Genomic DNA, 21,612 nt, shown 5'->3' on the forward strand with positions numbered 1-21,612 from the left:
ATCATCACTGCACATTTATGTACTGAAATATGACTACATTCTAAAACATTAGAGCGAGAGGTTTATAAGAATACTATTTTATGTAATAAAATTACTTTATGCAGTCAAATGTTTAAAATAAATATAAAGGATAATAAGGCTTTAAAATTATTTAAATAGATTATCTACAACGTTTAAGGTATGTCCAGGATCATGCTTTGAAAATAGAAAAAAGCACCATTTTGAACCACGCTGAGCACGTCCGCCCTTAAATACATTGTTTTTTAACTACCTAACAATTCCCTCCAAACCAACCCGCCCCGTTCCACATTCGGTCTTTAATCAAGCGTATAACGAGGCCCTACGTTTGATGTGAAGCATCAGCAGTTGTTTATGTCTTGGAATGTATCAGGAGCAGATGCCCAAGACTGAGGTCACTACGCACTCAAGTATGCTTTGACTGAGTTTACTGAGACATAATTTTATCCGTGCCCGGAAACGTGTACGTATGAAGTTCGCCGTATCATACTTCACCGTGAAATTTTGTAAGTATAGGAAATATAAGGCGGTATATTAAAGACCGTCCTACCTCTTTGGGTCGTTAGTGCTGACATAAAATTCATGTCTTAATAAAACACGGTTCTTGTCGGTTTACACTTTACAGAAAGCCAGCAGCAAACAAATTTTGAAAATAGCCGATATACTGGATTATTTGTTAGGTTAGGTTAGTTTTCATTCTTGAATTCATGAATTTTGCCAAAATCAGCTATGAAAATTGAATTAATGTTCATATTGAATCTAATAAAATTGGAGACCGTGTTGTATTTGTGGTCATCTTTTTCTGATGGCGAACTGTGCCACGGTGAAATGTTTTACATATAATTTACATGAAATCAATTTAATCAAAGTACCCATGGCTGAGAGCACCTCGGGGAATAATTAACAAACATTATTTATTATAATTAATGTTTTTTCCCTACAACTATAAAGGACATACTAAGATAACATCAAACCTTTTTAACCGCCATCTCCATGACAACGAAATAATATCAGCAGTAAATATCATGGTCATCAAATAAGTTTGTGGGTCTGTATGTCATTCCTTCATTTGCATAAGTACCTATTTATATTTTTTGTCTGCTTTTTTATTATATTTTTTTTTCTAAATGTTTCAATACAAATTTGACAGTAGTTCTTTACCTTTTGAGATACGGACCTCTAAATATGATTAATGAAGGACCTGATATCAGCCTACTTTTTTTAGTACATACGAAATGTGTGGTCCAATTGACTTGCTTTATAGGGAATGCCATGTATAATTATTATTAATTATGTCAATGATTCGTGTACCATAGTAGTTTAGCTGAGGGTCAAGTGTGTCGCATTACTAAAAAAGGTTGAAAAATACTGTCCTAATAGCTACACGTATAATAATAAATAATTTATTAAATATAAATTTACATTAAATCTTGCAAAACATCGTATTCATAATCTCGTACATCTTACACATAATTCATAAAAGTAGTATAATAATTTACTAAAATTACCAAATTTCTCGCGTTTAAAATTTTTAACACGATCGTTTATTAGTAAAAGGAAATCGAATCGATGTCCGAGTTCCATATTTGTCGATACGTGTCGGTAATTTATAAAAAAAAAACGACACAAAATCGCCGCCATGACACGTCTTTTTGTCACAAACACAAAAAAATCGCGTGTGAGAGGTAATACATTCATTATTGTGAAAGATAATATATATTTCTTTTTAATTATAATGTGTATTGAAACACCGAGCTGTATTCGAAATGCTTGTTTATTTATTTTTAATTTGTCATTATTTATTTGTAGATTCGTTAAGATATTTGTAGCATGTTCGTAAAATACAGATGTTCCGATAATGGTATTTTCAATTTTATTAGAAATATAATTTTATTTGATTTCCGATATTCGAAATTTAAATATGTTTTGGTGGGAACAATATTTTATTATAAGGCAAGTAAAATTCGTAAATAGGTAACGATTTTTTTTTTTAATTTAAACGGCGATTAATATTATTATTGTATGTTGGTACCAATATCACGGTTGGCAAATCTTTAAAATTTCCCAAATATCATTTTTCGACTGTCTGACGTGCCGCGCAGTTTTCCACAGCGAAAAATTGGTTTTTAAGAATTATATTTAAAAATGAGGATATTCTAGATATCACTCACAGAACATTGCATACAAATAGCTTTCGCAATTTTTCTAGTTACGCCATACATTTCGGTCCACCAATTTTGAAGCTTGGACAGTATTACTACTAGAAGTTCCACCAATTTTTATTTCTTACTCGATACAGCCATCTTTGTGCGTAGAAATGAAATTGTTTGTTACTGAATTACTTAGAATGGTTCTTTACGCACAAATTGACATCAGAATTTCTCCAATCAAATGAGGCATTCTCTCGCTACAGTGGTCTCAAATATTGTAAATCAATAAAAATCAGAGATTCGCAACGCGGCTTCTCCCGCCGCCTGGTGAGTTTACTGCAATAATGTATGTGACTCACAAAGCCAACCGATTTAATTATATACTTAAATTAAACGTAATGCTTATTCTTGAAGAGCATTTACCTGCTATTTTTTATACAATGCAATCTGTCATTTATTATTATTATACGTATATTTTCTCTCTTCAAAATAAAACATTCGCGTGCCATGCAAAATCATCTCGCGCGCCACTAGTGGCACGCGTACCATAATTTCGCTACCTCTGACCTATATCGAGTACTTACGAGGAAGATCTTTATGTCATGAATAAAGCTACATATTTCGCTTCATTACATACATATTATTCAAAAATATAATATATAACACATAGAACAATAAAATTTTAAATTGAGACCTAATGTTATTATTACATTGAATTACATTTGGACTATATTGGATTACATCGAACGCGAAGCGTTCGTAAAACTTTCCATTTCGACCGTTGAAACTGGGATTTATGGCCCCTATGAGGAAATCCCAAGAGATCTCACGGATACTTGAAGCTTTCGAGATTTGGCTGTATAGACGCATCCTCAAAATTCCTTGGACTGACCGGGTGACAAATGTTAAAGTTCTCAATCAAATAGGGAAGGACCGAGAAGTTCTACGTAGTATCAAAACCAGGAAACTACAGTACCTCGGCCACATGATGAGAGGACAAAAGTACAGCGTTCCCCAACTTGTCATTCGTGGCTTAAGAACCTCCGTGATTGGTACGAGTGCAGCTTCACTGAACTGTTCCGGGAAGCAGACGACAAAGATAAGATCGCCTTGATGGTGGCCGACCTCCGCTAGGGGATGGCACAATAAGAAGAATGAGGAAAGGTAGACGCGTAGGCTTCCGTGACTGCATAGACGCGTATTACCTTGCACTTGGCCAAGGTTTAGCGATCGCCTTAAAATAGCGATAGCAAACCTTTCCCTTCAGAATGGTCGAAATTGGATTTGAAATATGCGAAATAATTAGTTTGTATATTATGTATCAGGTAATGTTAAATAGGTATAGGTATACACCGGAAAAATTACAACAAACTAAATGTAATTTGAATAGAAAATAATAGTGTGATAATAAATACTTATTTTAAAGGAAATCAGCTATTGTTCCATGGATTTCGTTGTATGTATTTACTGCCATTGGGTGACCGTAGAGCGAATTTGAAAACTGCAATTTAATTCAAAAGTTATCCATAGCGGGCATGTCTATATTTTAGTGTTTCCATACTGTCTTCGCGTTTAGGCATAATGCGTAATCACTTTTCAAGGTACTGAGTTTAGGTAGCCAAAATCACTTAACTCGATCGCTTTTAAATTTAAATAATGGAAAGAATGACCTACTGTTCATCAACATTCTTTAAATTATATACAAATCTACGTACTTTCTTTCAAATGCTTCCATGTCCACAGGTAATTCAATAAAAATATAAACTTAATGGTTCCCAACCAGATTGTGGAGGGCATCTAATAATTCACATGTTTAATGGCAACTATTCAAAAAACAAGTTTATAAATCGATGTGTCTTGTAGTATTATGAGAAATTTTGTCCGTGCTTTTAAATAGACATGTCAGTAAAATTGATTTAAATATTTTTCAGGCGAAATAAAGAAGGTGGATGCTCTACTTGGCGGGAAAGTAGCCATGCCCTGTGACGTCACAATCAAAGAACCTGACGATTCCCTTTTAATGCTGGTCTGGTACAAAGCCAGCAAACCGTTCTACAGGTAATAATTACTTTGATTTATAATATTAGACCTAGTCTACTCTTTAAAGATGCTATTTTGTCGAATGCATTAAATATGTGACACTAGCGTGAAAATATCTAGTAAGCTGTCATCAATTAGGTACATACGTCATTGTTTATTTCGTCATATGAACCACGAATCGATAATTTGATTAATAAATAAGTCTGTGTATCTAGAGCAGTGGCTAAGAGGACTTAATTTGACAATATAAATACGGTATTAGGTAGGTACTACAAATTAAAAAAAAACCAATAGTATAATTTTATTGTTATAAATATTTGTAATTGAATTTTTGTGTCGGTTGAATGGTTTAATAAGAAACTTAATTTACTTTAGAATTTACATAATTTTGAAAAGCACTTAAAATATATTATCACCAATAGAAAAAATCTTTTTGAAAAAAGTAAGACCCGGCAGGATCGAACCTGCATCTCCTGGGTGTATGCCCCAATCCGAGCATTATCCACAATGCTACGAGGTGACATACTTACTAATGACGACAAACTTTAACTATTGCCCTTTTAATACCTCATCAGCGTTCTTCCAAATCAAGCTACTATTGGCAATTGGTTTTTGTTTATTAAATCAAAGTAGGTACCTATTACTTCAATTACTAACCGATGTCACGGATTTCTCAAATATTTTGTGATGTAACTATATATATAGTTCAAAATTATGTATGTTCAATAAATAGAATGGTACATTCTTAAGACGATACTTCAGTGAAACGGCAAATAATTTTCAACTATAGGCGCGACGAAATTTTGGACTCGTTGGCAATCGGTGAGCGAGCGTCGATATGTGAATACGTCAATTTGTTTCGTGATGGCGACGGGGGTATTAATTCTTAAATCGTCTAAAGATGACTAAAACGTTACCCATGTACTTGATAATAGAACAATAAACAGAACATTACATGGTCGCATGTTGGATTTATATGACAAATTATATTTCGTTCGGCATGCGTCATTTGCACAATCCGCGCATCGCCTAGCCACGATCCTTTTAGACCATGCCTCAACCGAGATATAGCCTTAAATCTTGTGAATTATTCGTTGAATAAAAGAAATAGTTAATTATATGCATACAAAAGTGCATACATTTGGCGCTTTGTTAAATCGCAACCAACAGTGCTGCCATCTATAGGGATAACTATGGGGATTTAGTATATGAATAATAGAGTAAGATGCTTAACTATTTCTTATTCAGCGAATAATTTACATGATTTGAGAATGTACCAGTCGAGCTATTGAACATACATAATTCTGAAAACACTCATGAGAAAATATATAGCCAATAGAACAAAATCTTTTTCGAAAAAAGTAAGTCAACCGGCAGGAATCGAACCTGCGTCTCGTGGGTATCGCGCCCTGTGCATTACCACTATGCTTTGACTGCCATGCTGAATTGCGTCAAATTTTAACTATCAATTGGCTTTCATTAATCACTCTCCAAATTGAGTTACGGTAGGCGATCTATTTTTGTATTCTAAATTAAAGTATTTATTACTTTAATTACTAACCCACGTCACGGATCTCTCCAATATTTTCTGTTGTAACAAGACATTTTCTGTGTTTACAAGTGACAGCTATTAAATGGGAATTGTTAAAAATAATAGAACTTATTTGTCATGTTATGTAAGTTTCGTTGAATTTTTTCTCCCCACTATTCCATTTTTAGCTTTAAATGTAGGTACTGCTGATAAAAATAAGGTTGGTAACCTAAATAATCTAAGACATTTAACAAAAAAGAACACGTTTTGATATATTTGGAAAATTGTCGACCGTTCCGGTTCGGAAAAGTTTCTATTTTGAGCGCTACAACAAATTAATTCATCATTACCATAACAAATAATATTAAAATTATTAATAACGATGGCATTCTTCGAAATTTCTTTTCGGCGTTTTTTGGGTAGTAAAATATTTTATTTTATTTTTTACATTTATATTGCTAAAGACTACACTTCCTTATTTTTATAACATTATGCCTTGAGGTTTTATTGCTGTCGTTAAAAGCAGCACCTGTCAGAAAATTTAACTGAGAGTCGTTTACAACTAAATAGTTTGGTTGTATAATAAAGGTAGTAACCCGCGGCAGATTTAATTATTGATAATTAACGCACCGTTAAATTGATTTGCGACCTATGAAGGTTTTCTCCAGGAGAGATAAACTGAAGTACTTTCAGATACATACCCCAATGGCCCCCACGTCCTGAAGCGGACCCCCAGGATAGGATCTTCGGCGGGCCCCCTATCTATCGCTAAGGGTAAAGTCGGTGTGACGCTTTACAGTAGTGTTTTCTAAATAGTGTATTCAGTAAAATTAGGATTTTTTATACATCCTTTTGAATTATGGAGTTGCCGAGTATCGACACACAATGAAAAATTGTATCACACAACCACACACAACAGGACTTTTTTCACTATCAAAGCAAATTTGTGATGTGTATTTATCTCACATATCTGGTCGACTCGCCACGCCGGGCCCCTTCTGAGACCGGGCCCCCAGGCTAGAGCCCCCTCCTTGTGGGGGCCATGACATACTCTAAACATAAACCTTAAGGGCCAAGGTGCTGTGTGAAGGTCAAAAATGAAGAATTGTGGGTATTTTTGCGAGCTTAGCCTAGATCAGGATTGGCCAACCCTTTTAAAAAAACAATTTTACTTTTCTGAAAATTATGTAATTACAATAATAAAACTAAATAAGTAATAATAACAGACGAAAAATACGTCGCACAGAATCTAGGCCACTGAACGTAAAATGAAAATAATCGGCGCGCGTAAGTAATCGAGGCTGGGCGCGGGCAGGCCACGCGTCTATAGTTATTCTACGTCTATTTTTCGTAACGCTTTTGCGTCGGAGATCATGAGTAAAACATGTTCCATGTTAAAATATATTATTATGTCATCATTCCTTAATGTCATCCTCAATAATAATTTATTTTAGTTAAAATATATGATTTATGGTTCCACCTCTAATTATAACCCATTAAAAAATAATACGTAAATTTCGCTACCCATACTTGAAAATGGTCACCAAGTGAGCGAAACACGTATCCTAGAAACAATATCTATCTATACTATACCAAGTGCTCACCCATTTTATAAAGTACCTACCACCTATCATGAATTATCCAAGTAAACGCTGAATATCTTGAAAATACACTAAACCTCTTAGTTTTATAAAACAGTGTACTTACGGTGAGTTAGCTAACTTTTCTACTTAATTAAATAAAAACATCGTTATTGAAATATTGACCAACTCACCCCTTGGGAGGAGTTATAATGCAGAGTTAGTTACATTATTGTTGGGAGAGTTTGTAGAGTTCCAGATTATGCCGAATACACCATTCTTCTCCTTCCAATATGATTCCATATATCCTACGTAGCCCATTCCTCTCGAATACACCGAACGCACGCTGATCGGCATGGGCCCCACATCCCGAAGCGGGCCCCCAGGCTAGGATTGTTGGCGCCCCCCCCCCAACCCATAGCTAAGGTTAACGGTAAATTTTGGGGTATTCGGTGTATTTTTAACGATTTTTTGTATTTACAATATTATATCTACCTACTTGAATTATGGAGTTGTCGAGCATTGACACACAACAATAAAACATGCATCGCATAACGATATTTTTAAAACGTTTTTATTAGCTCGTATTCTTATTTGTCCGGTGGTTGTTTATCCAGTACAAATATTGCAATCGATTTTTAACTAACTTCCCGACTAGCTAGACATTTGAAACTTTTAGAATATATCAGAACACGATGCCAATGCATTTTTTAATACTTTTAGCCATCTTTAAGTAGAAGTTAATTAATTTTCAGTTAATTCTGTTTTGTATGAAAAGTTATTTCAGAAGAAATCCGTAATCCAATCCACTATTATTGGTTGCTAGGGGACTGGGGCCCTAGCAACTAAATTATTAATATATGCGTGCGTTACTATGGAAATCAATATGAAATGTCAAAATGACATTTCAGTATTATTTCTATCAAGTACATTTTTTTGCTAGTCGAATTTAATTTAAGTTAAGTCTAATAATTTGCTAGCTAATTTAAGCTAGTCGTGAAGTAAAGTTTGTATGATTCAACAGAAAATTTAATAACGTTGTATATAAAAAGCTCTTTTTATCTTGAATTATTTTCTATTAGAACAAGCTTGTGATGTGGAGCTCACCTATCTAATCAACCCTGAGCCTAGGCCCCAAGGCTAGAGCCCTGTCAGCCCACCCTTTGTGGGGACCATGCTCATCGGCCTCGGTGAGAGTCGAACACTTCGACCCGTAGGTCAGTAGGTATTGGGCGGTTAAGCGTACATCAAAAAAGCTATTATCGCTAGTAAATACACAATATATACGGCTTCATGCTTTCAAGCCAAAAGGGAGTAATGAAAACAAATCGATTCTCCTCGCCTTCGCCTCTATGAATATGAATAATTGTACGTTATTTTTAGTAATGAGACAACGCATATCAAAAACAAACATCGCATTTATATGATTAATCTCCAGTATGTACATAATATTGTGCGTCATTTTGGGTTAGGGATTTGGAGGCCCGAGGCCCCACGAAAAAAAAAACATAAACTCCAACTAATAACCTACCTAATGCAAATATCAACGTATCTCTTTCCTATAATCACGTCCTTGTAACTAAAATTATTCTATATTATTGAAGATGAGAGTGATAGCACATAATAATATTCGTAGCTTATTTTTTTGAGTGGTCATGATATAGGCCCGTTTGATGTTAGTTATATGAGTGATTTGAACTATTTCGAGGCCCCTAACTTCATACGAATCTAATAAAATTGTCGCTGATCAATTATGGTAGAAAAACATTACAATAACGTCACGTGATCTGACATGGTAGAACCACCATAACAATTATTGAATATGTGTCAATTACCCGTCATTTGTAACGCTTCTAAACCACTAAAAAGAAAGATACGCGACTCGTAAATGTGTAATTTTTCTGTAATTCAGAAAATAAAACGTTCTATCACGCGTGATGTTGAAATGTGGCGTTATGCGCGTGAGGTGACCTTAGTGTGATACACTTCGACTTCTGATACATTTTGACAGATTGTATTATTCGTTTTCAGCTCAAAATGTGCTACGGGAAAATGTGGCGCATACTAACCGTGACCTCACGTGCGCTCGCGAACGTGATCGTAATGTGTTTCTAGCATTAATTTTATAATAAAAAGAGTCTAATAATTTAGTAGGTAACTGCAGAATATACCCATAAGATGTAAAACATTACGTTCATCTCGAGTAGGCGCCCGATTGAGCAACGCTCCATAATATACTTATCGTGAATATAAAAATTTTATTTATGATTTTTTACTGACTTTAAGCCCCTTGTAATCAATAGATGCTGAGGAAGGAACCTGCAGAGCATATTAAAATATAATCCACCACCGTAAAAAAAAAATATTCTAAAAAAAAACAGGGCCCATTTTGACACGCCTGCTTTCTTAATAACATGAAAAGGCTAGAATCATTATTGGATATCGAAATAACAAGGGGGTACCGGTTTAATTATAATTATTATTCAAATTCCAATCGTATTTTATCTTTTATTGGTTTTACAAACGTTGACAATTATACCGATTTTATCGCGCGGATCTGAATATTTTAATTAAATCTTTTTTTTGTGAATGAATCGATAGGAATGCTCCCAGCGTAATAAGCCGAAATAAAAAAAAAATTTTGCTCCATGATAAATGGCTTGGAAAATCAAAACGGCCAAATTAAGTACATTTTTTTTCCAAGTCCAATCGTGATGTCGGGAGACGGATAGACTACAATGATTAATTGTCGACAGGAGATGGATTAGTTATCCAATTATCACATTATGTAATACAAACAAATATTGATTATGTCATTATCTTTTATATCTTTCAAGACAAACGAATATCAATATGACCCAGTGGCGATTGGCTGAAGGTAGGACATAAAAAGTGCACACTAAACTTTGTCAGTCATACTTATTTGTTTTCATTGAACTAAGAATATGATTTGCAGATGGTGTTAGTTTGTTTTTAAACTTTAATTAAACCCTGCCTAACCAAACCATAGTGGTTCAATGTTATTGGTGATCTGACAAAAATAGTGCACACTTTTTCAGTCATAATTATTTGTTTTTGTTGACTTAATAATACATAATACTACAGATAATCATAATTGATAAAATAATTTTAGATATTTTATAGATTAACGAATATTGTTTACTATTATCTACTACGGCTTGGATTAGACAGGGCTTAATTTAATTTTAAAATTTAACAAATACTAGGTAGGTATATACACATTGTAGTCTTAGTTTAATGAAAACAAATACGTTTTACAGACAAAAATAATTATAAGATAAAAAGAACTTTTTATATACAACGTTTTTAAAATTTTCTGTTGAATCATATAAACTTGACTTGACTAGCTTAAACGATCAAAAAAAAATTGTACTTGATAGAAATAATACTGAAATATCAATTTGACATGTCATATTGATTTCCATAGTAACGCACGTATATATTAATAATTTAGTTGCTAGGCCCCACTAGCAACCGATAATGGTGTCGAAATAACTTTTCATACAAAACAGAATTAACTGAAAATGAATTCAATTCTACTTAAAGATGGCTAAAAGTATTTTTAAAAAAAATGCATTGGCATCGTGTTCTGATATATTCTAAAAGTTTCAAAGGTCTAGCTAGTCGGGAAGTTAGTTAAAAATCGATTGCAAGATTTGTACCGGACAAAGAACCACCGGACAAATAAGAATACGAGCTAAGAAAAACGTTGTAATTAGCGATCACTAAGATAACTGCCTGACTTTAGTGCGCCTCGATTGAGTGTTAAAATACAGCAATAATTTTGTTTTATGAATTTTTAAACTCATATTTATAAATTTTTGCCCCATCTGGTCAGTGGAAAACTGTCACTGCTTCTGTTAAAACGAGTGTTACATTTCAGCAAGCGCTATTTTACCAGCAAGATTTAAAAAAGTCTGGTTGACAATATATTCTTATCCCAGTCCCTTCACTTGTACCCAATGTGATTAATCACCAGCTCCTTACTTTTGTGGATATTTTTACCGTAGCTACGACGGCCGCCTGATGAAGCACTGGCGCAGCAGTGACTTTCCGAAGAGCGAGAGGCTGGTGTTTACGTTCCACTCAGAGCCTGCTGCGCTGCTCATGGACAAGGTGACAGAGGACGACGCCGGAATGTACAGATGTCGCGCGGACTTCAGCAAGTCTCCTACTAGGAATTCGGGGATCGATTTGCACATTGTTGGTGAGATTTCTAAAGAATTATCACACATATTAATATTATCATCGGTAGAAAATTTTAATGGCATAATTTTAGATATTTTATAGAAAAATATTATCTATTTAGTTTCTTAGTTTATTAGTTTCAGTGCTCGAAATAGAAAATTTTACGAACCGGAACGCTCAATATATTTTTTTTAAATATGTGCAAATATTCGATATAATAACTGTAATACAAAAAAATATCTCAATTTTACATAATGTACTTTATAAAACATTTTCATCACCACATTCGCCCGAATCAGTTGTTTGTGACATCAAAATATATAATAATATAAGTTTACGAAATTGTTTACAAAATCATAACATTGATAATATACAAATATAAATATCTAAATGTATATGAATCTAATTGGAGTAGGAAACATAAAAATACATGAAATAATGGACAAACCAATACAATTTCCCATTGGTTTCGTCAGTAGTTTGAATAAATTATAAATGTATAACTAAGTGTAGATGGAAACATGAGTTAAGATACCTTGTCGTAATTAATTTTTGGGTTTTTACCACGTGTACTTCTTTCCTCGACATGTTATAATATAATTATTATGTTTGATTATGATATCTCTTGATAATGGTCTCTGCAACTAGACCGAAACGTCGAGGAAAGAAGGAAGAAGTCCACGCGGTGAAAACCCAAAAATCAATTACGATGACAAACAACCGTGAAAGTCTCAAACAGCAATACTTTAGTAAAACCAAGGCACATGCTACTTTATTCAAAGCTCTGACTATCAGCAAATTGGAAATATTTTGATAAAACTATTTTTTAATCAAATTAAAATCCAACATGTACCTACGAAAAAGCGAGAGCATCAAGCATCAAGAGCACGGTATGAACATCATAATAAATTAATTTAATAAAATTAGGTATTCAATTAATACACAAGTTTTACGAATGTAGCATTCTTTATTAAATATGCAGACTTTTAAACAACCTTAGACCTAGATTCTTCGACTAGCTCTCTGGTGTGGTGATTTAGAATCAAGATCACACAAGTGTTCCTTTGGTTCATCGAACTATCCAAATTATTTGTTTTTCTTATTGGTAGGAAGTTGAAATGGAGTGCCGCTGGTTTAAAATTATCCTGTTGCTTAATTCCGTATTTATTAATATTATTTACTATTACTCTTTTAATTATCTTGTTAAATTACACTCTCAAAAAAGGGCCGTTTATTGGGGCGCCGCTGGTTTAAAATTATTTTATTGCTTCATTCCGTAGTTATTAATATTATTTACTATTACTATTTTAATTATCTTATTAAATTACACACTCAGGAAAAGAGCAGCTTATTGGAGCGTTGCTGGTTAAACATGAACCCTTGAGACCGAAATGAATATAATCATAATAATAATTATTTACCAACTCAACATTCACAAAATTTATTTATTTATTGATATGTAATTTTACTCATAAATAATACTTACATAAATATAGCCTGAAATCTTGATACACAATCAATACAATGAAAAATAAATATACACTCCAATATAAATAAAGTTTTATGAATAACGTTAGGAAAGTTAACAGAAACAAATTTGAATACGCCTAACACAACGATAAATATTTCAAAGTATTACGCAACCCAAATGCAATATAAATTATACAAATTATGTGTTACATCGCTGCTGGTCACACGCAAAAAATAAACTCTGATCTGTTTTCCTAAACGCGTCAAAAGAAGTATAACTTCAAAAAAACTTGAAAAACAATATATTCACCTCCATCGGTTGTATGAGTGCCTAGACATTTTCCAGTGCCTTTAGAAGAATGTGGAGAATATTCTAAAAGTAAATAGTATCATGATACCTACTTTTGTATTTCATAAACCATCTACTGCCTACACTCTACAGGGATTTTATGAGAACCTAATACATTCGCCTACGATGAAAATATCATTATCCATTATTTAAACTTAGAATGCGAAAATTCAAAAAGAAATTTGCCATTACCATGTAGGTACTATTACAAAATAATCAAAAACAATTTTCTTTAATTGATTATAAAGCAATATACCTACATAAGTTTATGAGTGCCTAATACATTTTCCAGTGCATCGATAAGAATATGGTGAATTTTTGAAAAGTAGATATTATGATAATTTCATATTTTTTCACAAATAATCTACCTTATCTATGAGCTCTATTTTATGAGAGCCTAATACATTTTTTTAAAATATGGAATATCAATATTATTTTAAGCGTAGTAATAAATAGGTGAAAATTGTAGAAGGCATTGCCATTTTTTCATAAACAATCTACCTGCAGGGTCTTATGAGAGCCTAATACATTTTTTTTTAAATATGCAATATCGATATTATTTTAAGCTTAGTAATAATAGGTAAAAATTCTAGAAGGCATTGTCATTTTTTCATGAACAATTTACCTGCAGGGGTCTATGAGAGCCTGATACATTTTTTTTAAATATGCAATATCTATATTATTTTAAGCTTAGTAAAATAGGTGAAAATTCTAGAAGGCATTGCCATTTTTCATCAACAATCTACCTGCAGGGTCTTATGAGAGCCTAATACTTGTAATAGTCTAATACTAATACATCTTTTAAAATAAAATGCTATATTATTTTCGGCTTATTATTAAAAACGTGAAAATTTTAGAAGGCATTGGCCACTACCATGATAATTTAAAAAACTATTTTCATTAATTAATTACAATATTATAATATACCCAATATACACCTACCTGCGATTGTTTTATGAGTGCCTAATACATTTTCCATTGTATAAATTATTATTATAAGAATGACGTGAATATTCGAAAAGTGGATTGATTGCATCATGATACTTTTGTATTTCACAAACCATCTACCTTACGTCCTTCTATAATCTGTACCCATAATGCCATGTACCCTAAATAAATGATGTATTTTGTGATTTTGTCTGCATGCAAAAAAACATTTAATAATATACTATTATCTCATATTGTCTTAATATATCTTGGCAATTAATCTAAAGGTGCTTTCTTCAATAAAAACTTTTATTTTTTATTATTAGACACATGGGTTGTCTAGAAATACATTGTTGGGAATAAATATACCTAGCTCGATGCATTTCTAAGAACAAAATTTTAGCTCGGCTAATTGTGGCACCCATTTGTATCGATATATTATGTAGTAACAATAATCAGGGATTTTCAACCAGTAAAATCATTGTTTAATTGAAAGATAATTATTTTATTATGTTTTCAAAATATTTTGAACCTGAACGCCATACGAAATATTCTGATGAGGCTCGAGAATTTTACGAGACATCTTGCTATCTTCTAGGATTCCACGAGAAGGAACGTTATATTCGAGGATTCCACGAGACCGAACGGTATTCTCGAGGAATTCACGAACCGGAATGGCGCTCCAGGGCGTTCTGCTCCATTCCGAGCGCTGCATAGTTAAATAATTTTTAAAAAACAAACCATCACTATCTGCAATTTGTAGCGCTATTTATGTCGGATCTTAACAGCCTACTTATGAATTTTGATTGTTAAAAGGGAGAAAATACCCATGCTAATATAGTTACCTACACTGTAATTAATTGATAAAACAGTTCTTCATCCTGCCAGCAGGATTCAAACCCAAACCCACCGTATCAAAAGTGTAACCCTTCAACCAAAGTGGGTCTCATTAATTAATATTATAATATAAAAAAAGATATAATGTAATTTGATTCCAGTTCTGCCCAGCAAACCTTTTTTCATGGATGAAATAGGAATGAAAGTGGAAAAATCAATTGGACCTTTTCATGAAGGTGACAATCTACTGCTTGTGTGCCTTTCCATCGGAGGTATGTTAAATTCTAACGTATTAAAAATTATCTTATGTTTGCCTACAACCAGGCTATGGGAAAATCGTTCCCACATAGTTTTTCAAGAGTTTTTTATACTTACTGAAATTTTCATAAGTGCATATAATAATTCACGTGTACATAAAGGATATATTCCAGTGAAATAAATTATCATTATTGTTGTAATAAGCAGGGCTTCTAACCGGAACTGAACCGAAAACCGGAAAAACCGTTATTTTTGTTGAAACGAAAACCGCAAACGAAACGAAAAAAAAATATCAGTTTTTTTCAGTTCGGTACATGTTCAAACATGCAACATGATTTTACTCCCCACTTCAGTTGTCATTTAGTTGTCGTAGTGTATCTTGACATAATTCGCATAATTTATAATACTTATATTATTTTAAAAATTTATGGCTACGACCGTGCGGTGCAGCATAACTATTGGTTTCGGAGCGTGGTGCCTAGGGATTGCAATACCGGTATTCCAGTATTTATCAATAGCTAAATACCGGTTTTAAAAATCCAAAATACCGGAATTTTCGGTATTAAGAAAGCACACTCGTTTACGTTTTTGAAAATGAATTATACGTTATGTGCTGCTCAAATGAAAATATATCGAGTGAATCCAACAGAGCTGAAAAAATAATAAAACAAATTTCATCAAATATATTTTACGAATTATCATAATATTATTTCGAAACATAAAACATCCATAACAAAAATGTTCAATTATTCTATAATAATTATTATTGATGACTGTCTTAGATTATAGAAAAAATAATGACTGTACAAGAAGTTTTCCTGCAGCCGGACTTATTTGTACTTTACATAACTTTATTTTCAAAATTTGTTTGTATAAAAAATAACTGTAATATTTTGTATCAATTGAAAGTGTCCAATTGACGCGGATAAAACTGACCGACTGAAAATGTACTTAAGTACTATAATAAAATATATTGTGTTTTATTTTAATTACATAATTCAATGACTTTCCACTAACAATAATTATTGACAGTTAATACCCAGGGAACTCAGAATTAATGGGAACTGAAATTCATAACGGGTAAGGCGATAGCAGGTAACCGACTCGAGTAAGGAAGAATCCGGGTTAAACTTACACACGTGTCAAGAATACGTTTTACGTCGAATACTGAAAACTGCTCTCGGTTTATGCATTTACTCTCATTTAATGTTGGTGTATTACACACACTATTGCACGTGCATAATGCGTGCTTCATTTTTCATAGGACACTCACACATTCGAAACACTGCATCAACATGCGTCGTATTGAATATAGCCTATCGGTATTCTATTTATTATCTGTTCTGTGGTTAACACACTAAGAAAGTTCTTGAAATTCCAACTTTTATTTTTGTATACATAATAATTAGTATTTATTTTCTAAATCTTTGCTAGTATATTTTTATAAATTGTAAAATTTAACATTATTGAATGTATAATTTCATATAGACATCATAATTTCTCGCACAGTATTTTCAATATTAGTTATTTATGTATATCGACTGCTTGATCTTCAAATCAGCTACCTAACTGCACTTTTGGCCAAAATTGAGATTTTAATGGCATTTTGTTATAAAGCATGTTTTATATTATGCTCACACAAAATTTCAAACTCTTAAACCTATAAATAAATGCGTTATCATTATTCACATAAAACAGCCAACTGCATATCCCAAATTTCCAATATCGTAAATGGAACAATTCCGCTCTTGATAATAAATTTTCTTTATAATATATAAAAGGGAAGCTAAAATAGTGTATTAATTCATAGTGCAGCTTATTTGTAAAAAAAAATTCCCTGTGTATTTTTAGTATATTAGTAGATTTTTCTCCTTCATGAACAATTTGCCCAAATGGAGTTTGTGCAGTGCAGAGTTAGCTGTCAATATGGAACAGTAGGTATGTTATTCTCCACTATTTGTAACATTTGCATTCTATTTAAATGTCAAGACTCAAGATATGCTGTCATCGATAACCTGCCGCCATACAAGTAAATGAACGGTCGTTGCCTCTGTTTTCAATAAACATTTTTATTGAATTAATTAAGTCAATTCCAGTGATCTATCCAAAGGTAACGCAGACCATACTTATCTTCCAGGAAAACCTACACCGAAACTGACATGGTGGAAGTCAACGACACTCTTGGATAACACGGATGAACCGAGTGAGGTTCCGAATGTGCGAGAGAACCAACTCCTCCTCACTCTCAGCCGGGACTATGCCGGAGCACAGCTCCAGTGCCTGGCATCCAACACAGACCTAACTGCCCCTCTGTCATCAACGCTGGTCATAGAACTTTACGGTTAGTGTCATGATCATTGTCTTTCTGACTGGTTCTAATGTAAAATATAGAGAATAATTAATATGATTACATTAATAATTGATATTTCATAAATTAAACAAAGAATTTTTTTCCAGTCAGTCCGGAAACTGTGTCAATATTTAGCAGCAAGCAGGCCCTGACAGCTGGAAAAATGTACGAGCTTCCGTGCTATGTGAACGGGTCCCGGCCTCTTGCAGAAATCTCATGGTGGCTGGATGGAAAGATCATCACTGATCGACAAATAGTGAGAAAATAATTTATTATACAAAATCATTACATTACTTTAAGTCCTACTATATTCTACTGTCCAACAAGAAGCTTTAGGCACAAGCCGGAAGGCGCTGTCGTCGACTAAATGGGAACTTATTAGTTCTAAGTTTTAACACGTAGCCAAGAAGTTCTTGTTGGACAGTAGTGTTAAATTTACTTATTGAGCGGAGGAGGCGACGTGTGTTTGGATACCGCATTTGGGTGTAGATGAAACCTAATACTTTTCATGGGTATCAAATAAGCAAAATAAGGCTTAAATCCAGCAGAGACTTTATGGCAACAACCATACCCTTGACTGTCTCACTTGAAGAAGACCACAGTTGGTCCGCATGTGAAGCGAGTCTTCCCTTGAGTGTCTCGAAGAATGGGTAAGGTCATTGAAACTGCACTGAAAACCATGTTAGGACGCACCAGAGACAACATGGTGACAAAGTGTGTCATGTTTTCATTCAAAGCATGCTAAGGCAAGGCATATTAGGCCCATACTCTGACACCAAACACACATTGAAAAAAAATATGTGTATATGAGGCGTCTAATTCCAAAAAGCGATAAGTCCACATTTGGTCAAAATCGAGAAAAAAATACGCACATATTCTTTGTATAATTTTACACAATATGTATTGATCTATAAATTCCAAAACGCGACATAACCTTACGAAAAAAAATATTTTAAGTCTGATTTACTACAAAAAGCGCCAAGTCCGTTTTTCATATTATTTAAAGCTTGGTTGATTTCGCGTGTGTTTATGTCAACTAATAAGGGAACGTTCAATATTGAAAAGGGCGTCTCCCATGCTGTAGCATCTGGTAAACTTATGACAGTGCCACGGAAATATGTGCTTTATGCGAGATAAATTAAAAAGTAAAGTACAAGTAGCGCTAAGTCCAATTTTATTTTGCCTATATTTATTACATTTAAGAGTTTATCGGCTGAAACAAACAATTCTTATTTCGACATGGAATACAACGGAAAAAAAAATCTCACGTTAAAACAAATAATTCAAGCTAGAAACATAAAAACGTTGTTTCCCGAAAATATTGAATTATGGACTTGTCGCTTATTGTAATTATACGCCTCATATGCTAGACCCAGGATTTGAACCTGACACCTACGATAGTATAAGCCGACACGTTAGCCGTTCGGCCATCGTGCTCTTTTTAACACTACAACAGGCCATAAGACCCAATGACAGAAGTGTAGTGAAACAGTAGAGTATTTATTAATATAAAAGAAACAATCACTGATCTCACCAAAAATCGAACTCGGAGCCCCCCGGATGAAAGGCCAGCGCCTTACGCACTGGACTGCAAGAGATGAATAAAGACGGCTTCTTCGAATATAATCTTTGGCTCTAGTTATCAGGTTAGTTGGACATTAGAAAAATTTCTATTTTGCTTACAACTTAGTGAAAACATTCATAATGACATTATCGATCGATCAGGTCAGATGATCAGCAGCTGCTTATCAAATTATCACTATTAGAGTTGTTTATTTCTATGAATCGGGTTAGATTTAAGACGATACATCAGTGAAACAGCAAATAATTTTCAACTATAGGCGCAACGAAATTTTAGACTCGCTGGCATTCGGATAGTGAACGTCGAGGCGTGAATACGTCAATTTGTTTCGTGATGGCGACGGGGGTATTAATTCTTAAATCGTCTAAAGATGTCTAAAAACGTTACCCATTTACTTAGAAAAGAAAACATGTCAATGAATATATTATTGTTGTTACTAATAGAACAATAAACAGAATATTAAATGGACGCATGTTGGATTTATATGACAAATTATATTTCGGTCGGCATGCGTCATTTGCACCAGCGACCTGCAATCCGCGCATCGCCTAGCCACGATCTTTTTAGACCATGCCTCAACTGAGGTATAGCCTTAATATCATAGATATCAATGAATTATCATTACAGGTTACAGAAGCCACAAAGGATGACATAATTTCAACGTTACATCTGACACCGGGAATTGAACACAACGGGAAGGATCTCACTTGCTTAGCGACTAATTCCGTAATGGCACCAAGCCATGCCAGTAAACTACACACCATGAGACTGAATATATTTTGTAAGTATCCGTTAATAAAATCAAAGCAATAAACCGATAAAATATCTTTAATTTAATTTATTTGCTGCTTGTCCTCTGCACTAATTATTATGTAAAATTTGTCGATAACTGTTAAATAATCTGGATGACAATTGAAAAGAATGATAAGACAATTCCTGGAATGTGGCACATGTCAAAATAAGTGCGGGATAAAAAAAATATTAATAAAAATCATTTGCAATATAATGAATTCACACTCGCTGAGGTCGTGGTGGTTACCTGTATATGTGTCGCTGAGTTTCAAAACCCGCTATAACACTTTTTTGAAATAATTAAGATATATATATCTTTGGATTCGTTATTAAAATCTCTACATGAAAATTTTATCGCCTCTTTCAAAAGCCGCTACGATTAACTGTCATTTATGAAACAAAATCAATGTGTCTATAAAATCCCGCTATAACACTACTAAAACATTCAAAAACCGTTTTAGTTCAAAATGTTTTTATTGATTTTCTCAACATAATGAAAAAGTGTTATAGCGGGTTTTGAAACTCAGTGACACATATAATATATTTTAAATGCAAAGATAAACTTACAATTTATTAAAAAAAAAACTTGTATGTTTATTGAACGGTTTCCATTTATTACTACATAGTATTTTATACTTTCAAAGGTAACAAACGATTTTCTAATAATATATTTAATTTTAAAAAGTCTACTTTCAGTATGGTCACAAAGCGAATTAGATGATTGCCAATTTATTCATCAAATTTGCTAAATCCCTGTAATTGAATTTTGTTTGTAGTTCCACCGATAATATCACTGATACTGATTTCACAAAGGTCAGATGATAGCGAAGTGAGCGAAGGAGACGTCATTCAACTACGGTGCATGGTGGAAGCCAATCCTTGGATCAGCAACACTGAGTGGTTTGCAAATGTATTTCTATACTTTTCATAATGTATTTATGCTAAGAGGCCGTTCACGCATGAAGAGTTTGTCAATATTAATAAACTAGAAGAGCAATTCATTGAAATACAAAGTGACGAGGCACTTCACCATAGTTTTAGCAAAAGCACTGAGTGTTTATGTGCATTCTGGTTGAAATAAAACAATGAAAAGCCAATATTAGTAAACATAAAATAATTACAAGATAAAAAGAACTTTTTATATACAATGTTTTTAAATTTTCTGTTGAATCATATAAACTTGACTTGACTAGCCTAAACGATCAAAAAAATTTGTATTTGATAAAAATAATACTGAAATGTCATTTTGACACTCATATTGATTTCATAATAACGCACGTATATATTAATAATTTCCTAGCAACCAATAATAGTGGATTGGATTACAGATTTCTTCCGAAATAACTTTTCATACACAACAGAATTAACTGAAAATAAATTTAATTCTACTTAAAGATGGCTAAAAGTATTAAAAAAATGCATTGGCATCGTGTTCTGATATATTCTAAAGGTTTCAAATGTCTAGCTAGTCGGGAAGTTAATTAAAAATCGATTGCAAGATTTGTACCGGACAAATAAG

The 21,612-nt window shown here is 33.2% G+C and overlaps 1 protein-coding gene across 1 annotated transcript in view; it reads left to right on the forward strand.

Annotated features, from left to right (window-relative positions):
* Positions 1-21,024, forward strand: part of LOC147071314 (synaptogenesis protein syg-2-like) — a 51,961-nt gene extending 30,937 nt beyond the window's left edge. Inside the window, exons 3-9 of the mRNA XM_085948566.1 lie at positions 4,100-4,226; positions 11,351-11,547; positions 15,273-15,383; positions 17,507-17,710; positions 17,827-17,975; positions 19,929-20,082; positions 20,870-21,024. Coding sequence (XP_085804692.1) covers positions 4,100-4,226; positions 11,351-11,547; positions 15,273-15,383; positions 17,507-17,710; positions 17,827-17,975; positions 19,929-20,082; positions 20,870-21,024 — 1,097 coding nt within the window. The remainder of the gene's footprint in view (positions 1-4,099; positions 4,227-11,350; positions 11,548-15,272; positions 15,384-17,506; positions 17,711-17,826; positions 17,976-19,928; positions 20,083-20,869) is intronic.
* The last annotated feature ends 588 nt before the right edge of the window (positions 21,025-21,612 follow it).

The sequence above is a fragment of the Rhyacophila brunnea genome, unplaced genomic scaffold (genome assembly GCF_057557595.1).
Source record: "Rhyacophila brunnea isolate RB1 unplaced genomic scaffold, BYU_Rbru_1.0 scaffold_20, whole genome shotgun sequence".
Taxonomy (NCBI): Eukaryota; Metazoa; Arthropoda; class Insecta; order Trichoptera; family Rhyacophilidae; genus Rhyacophila; species Rhyacophila brunnea.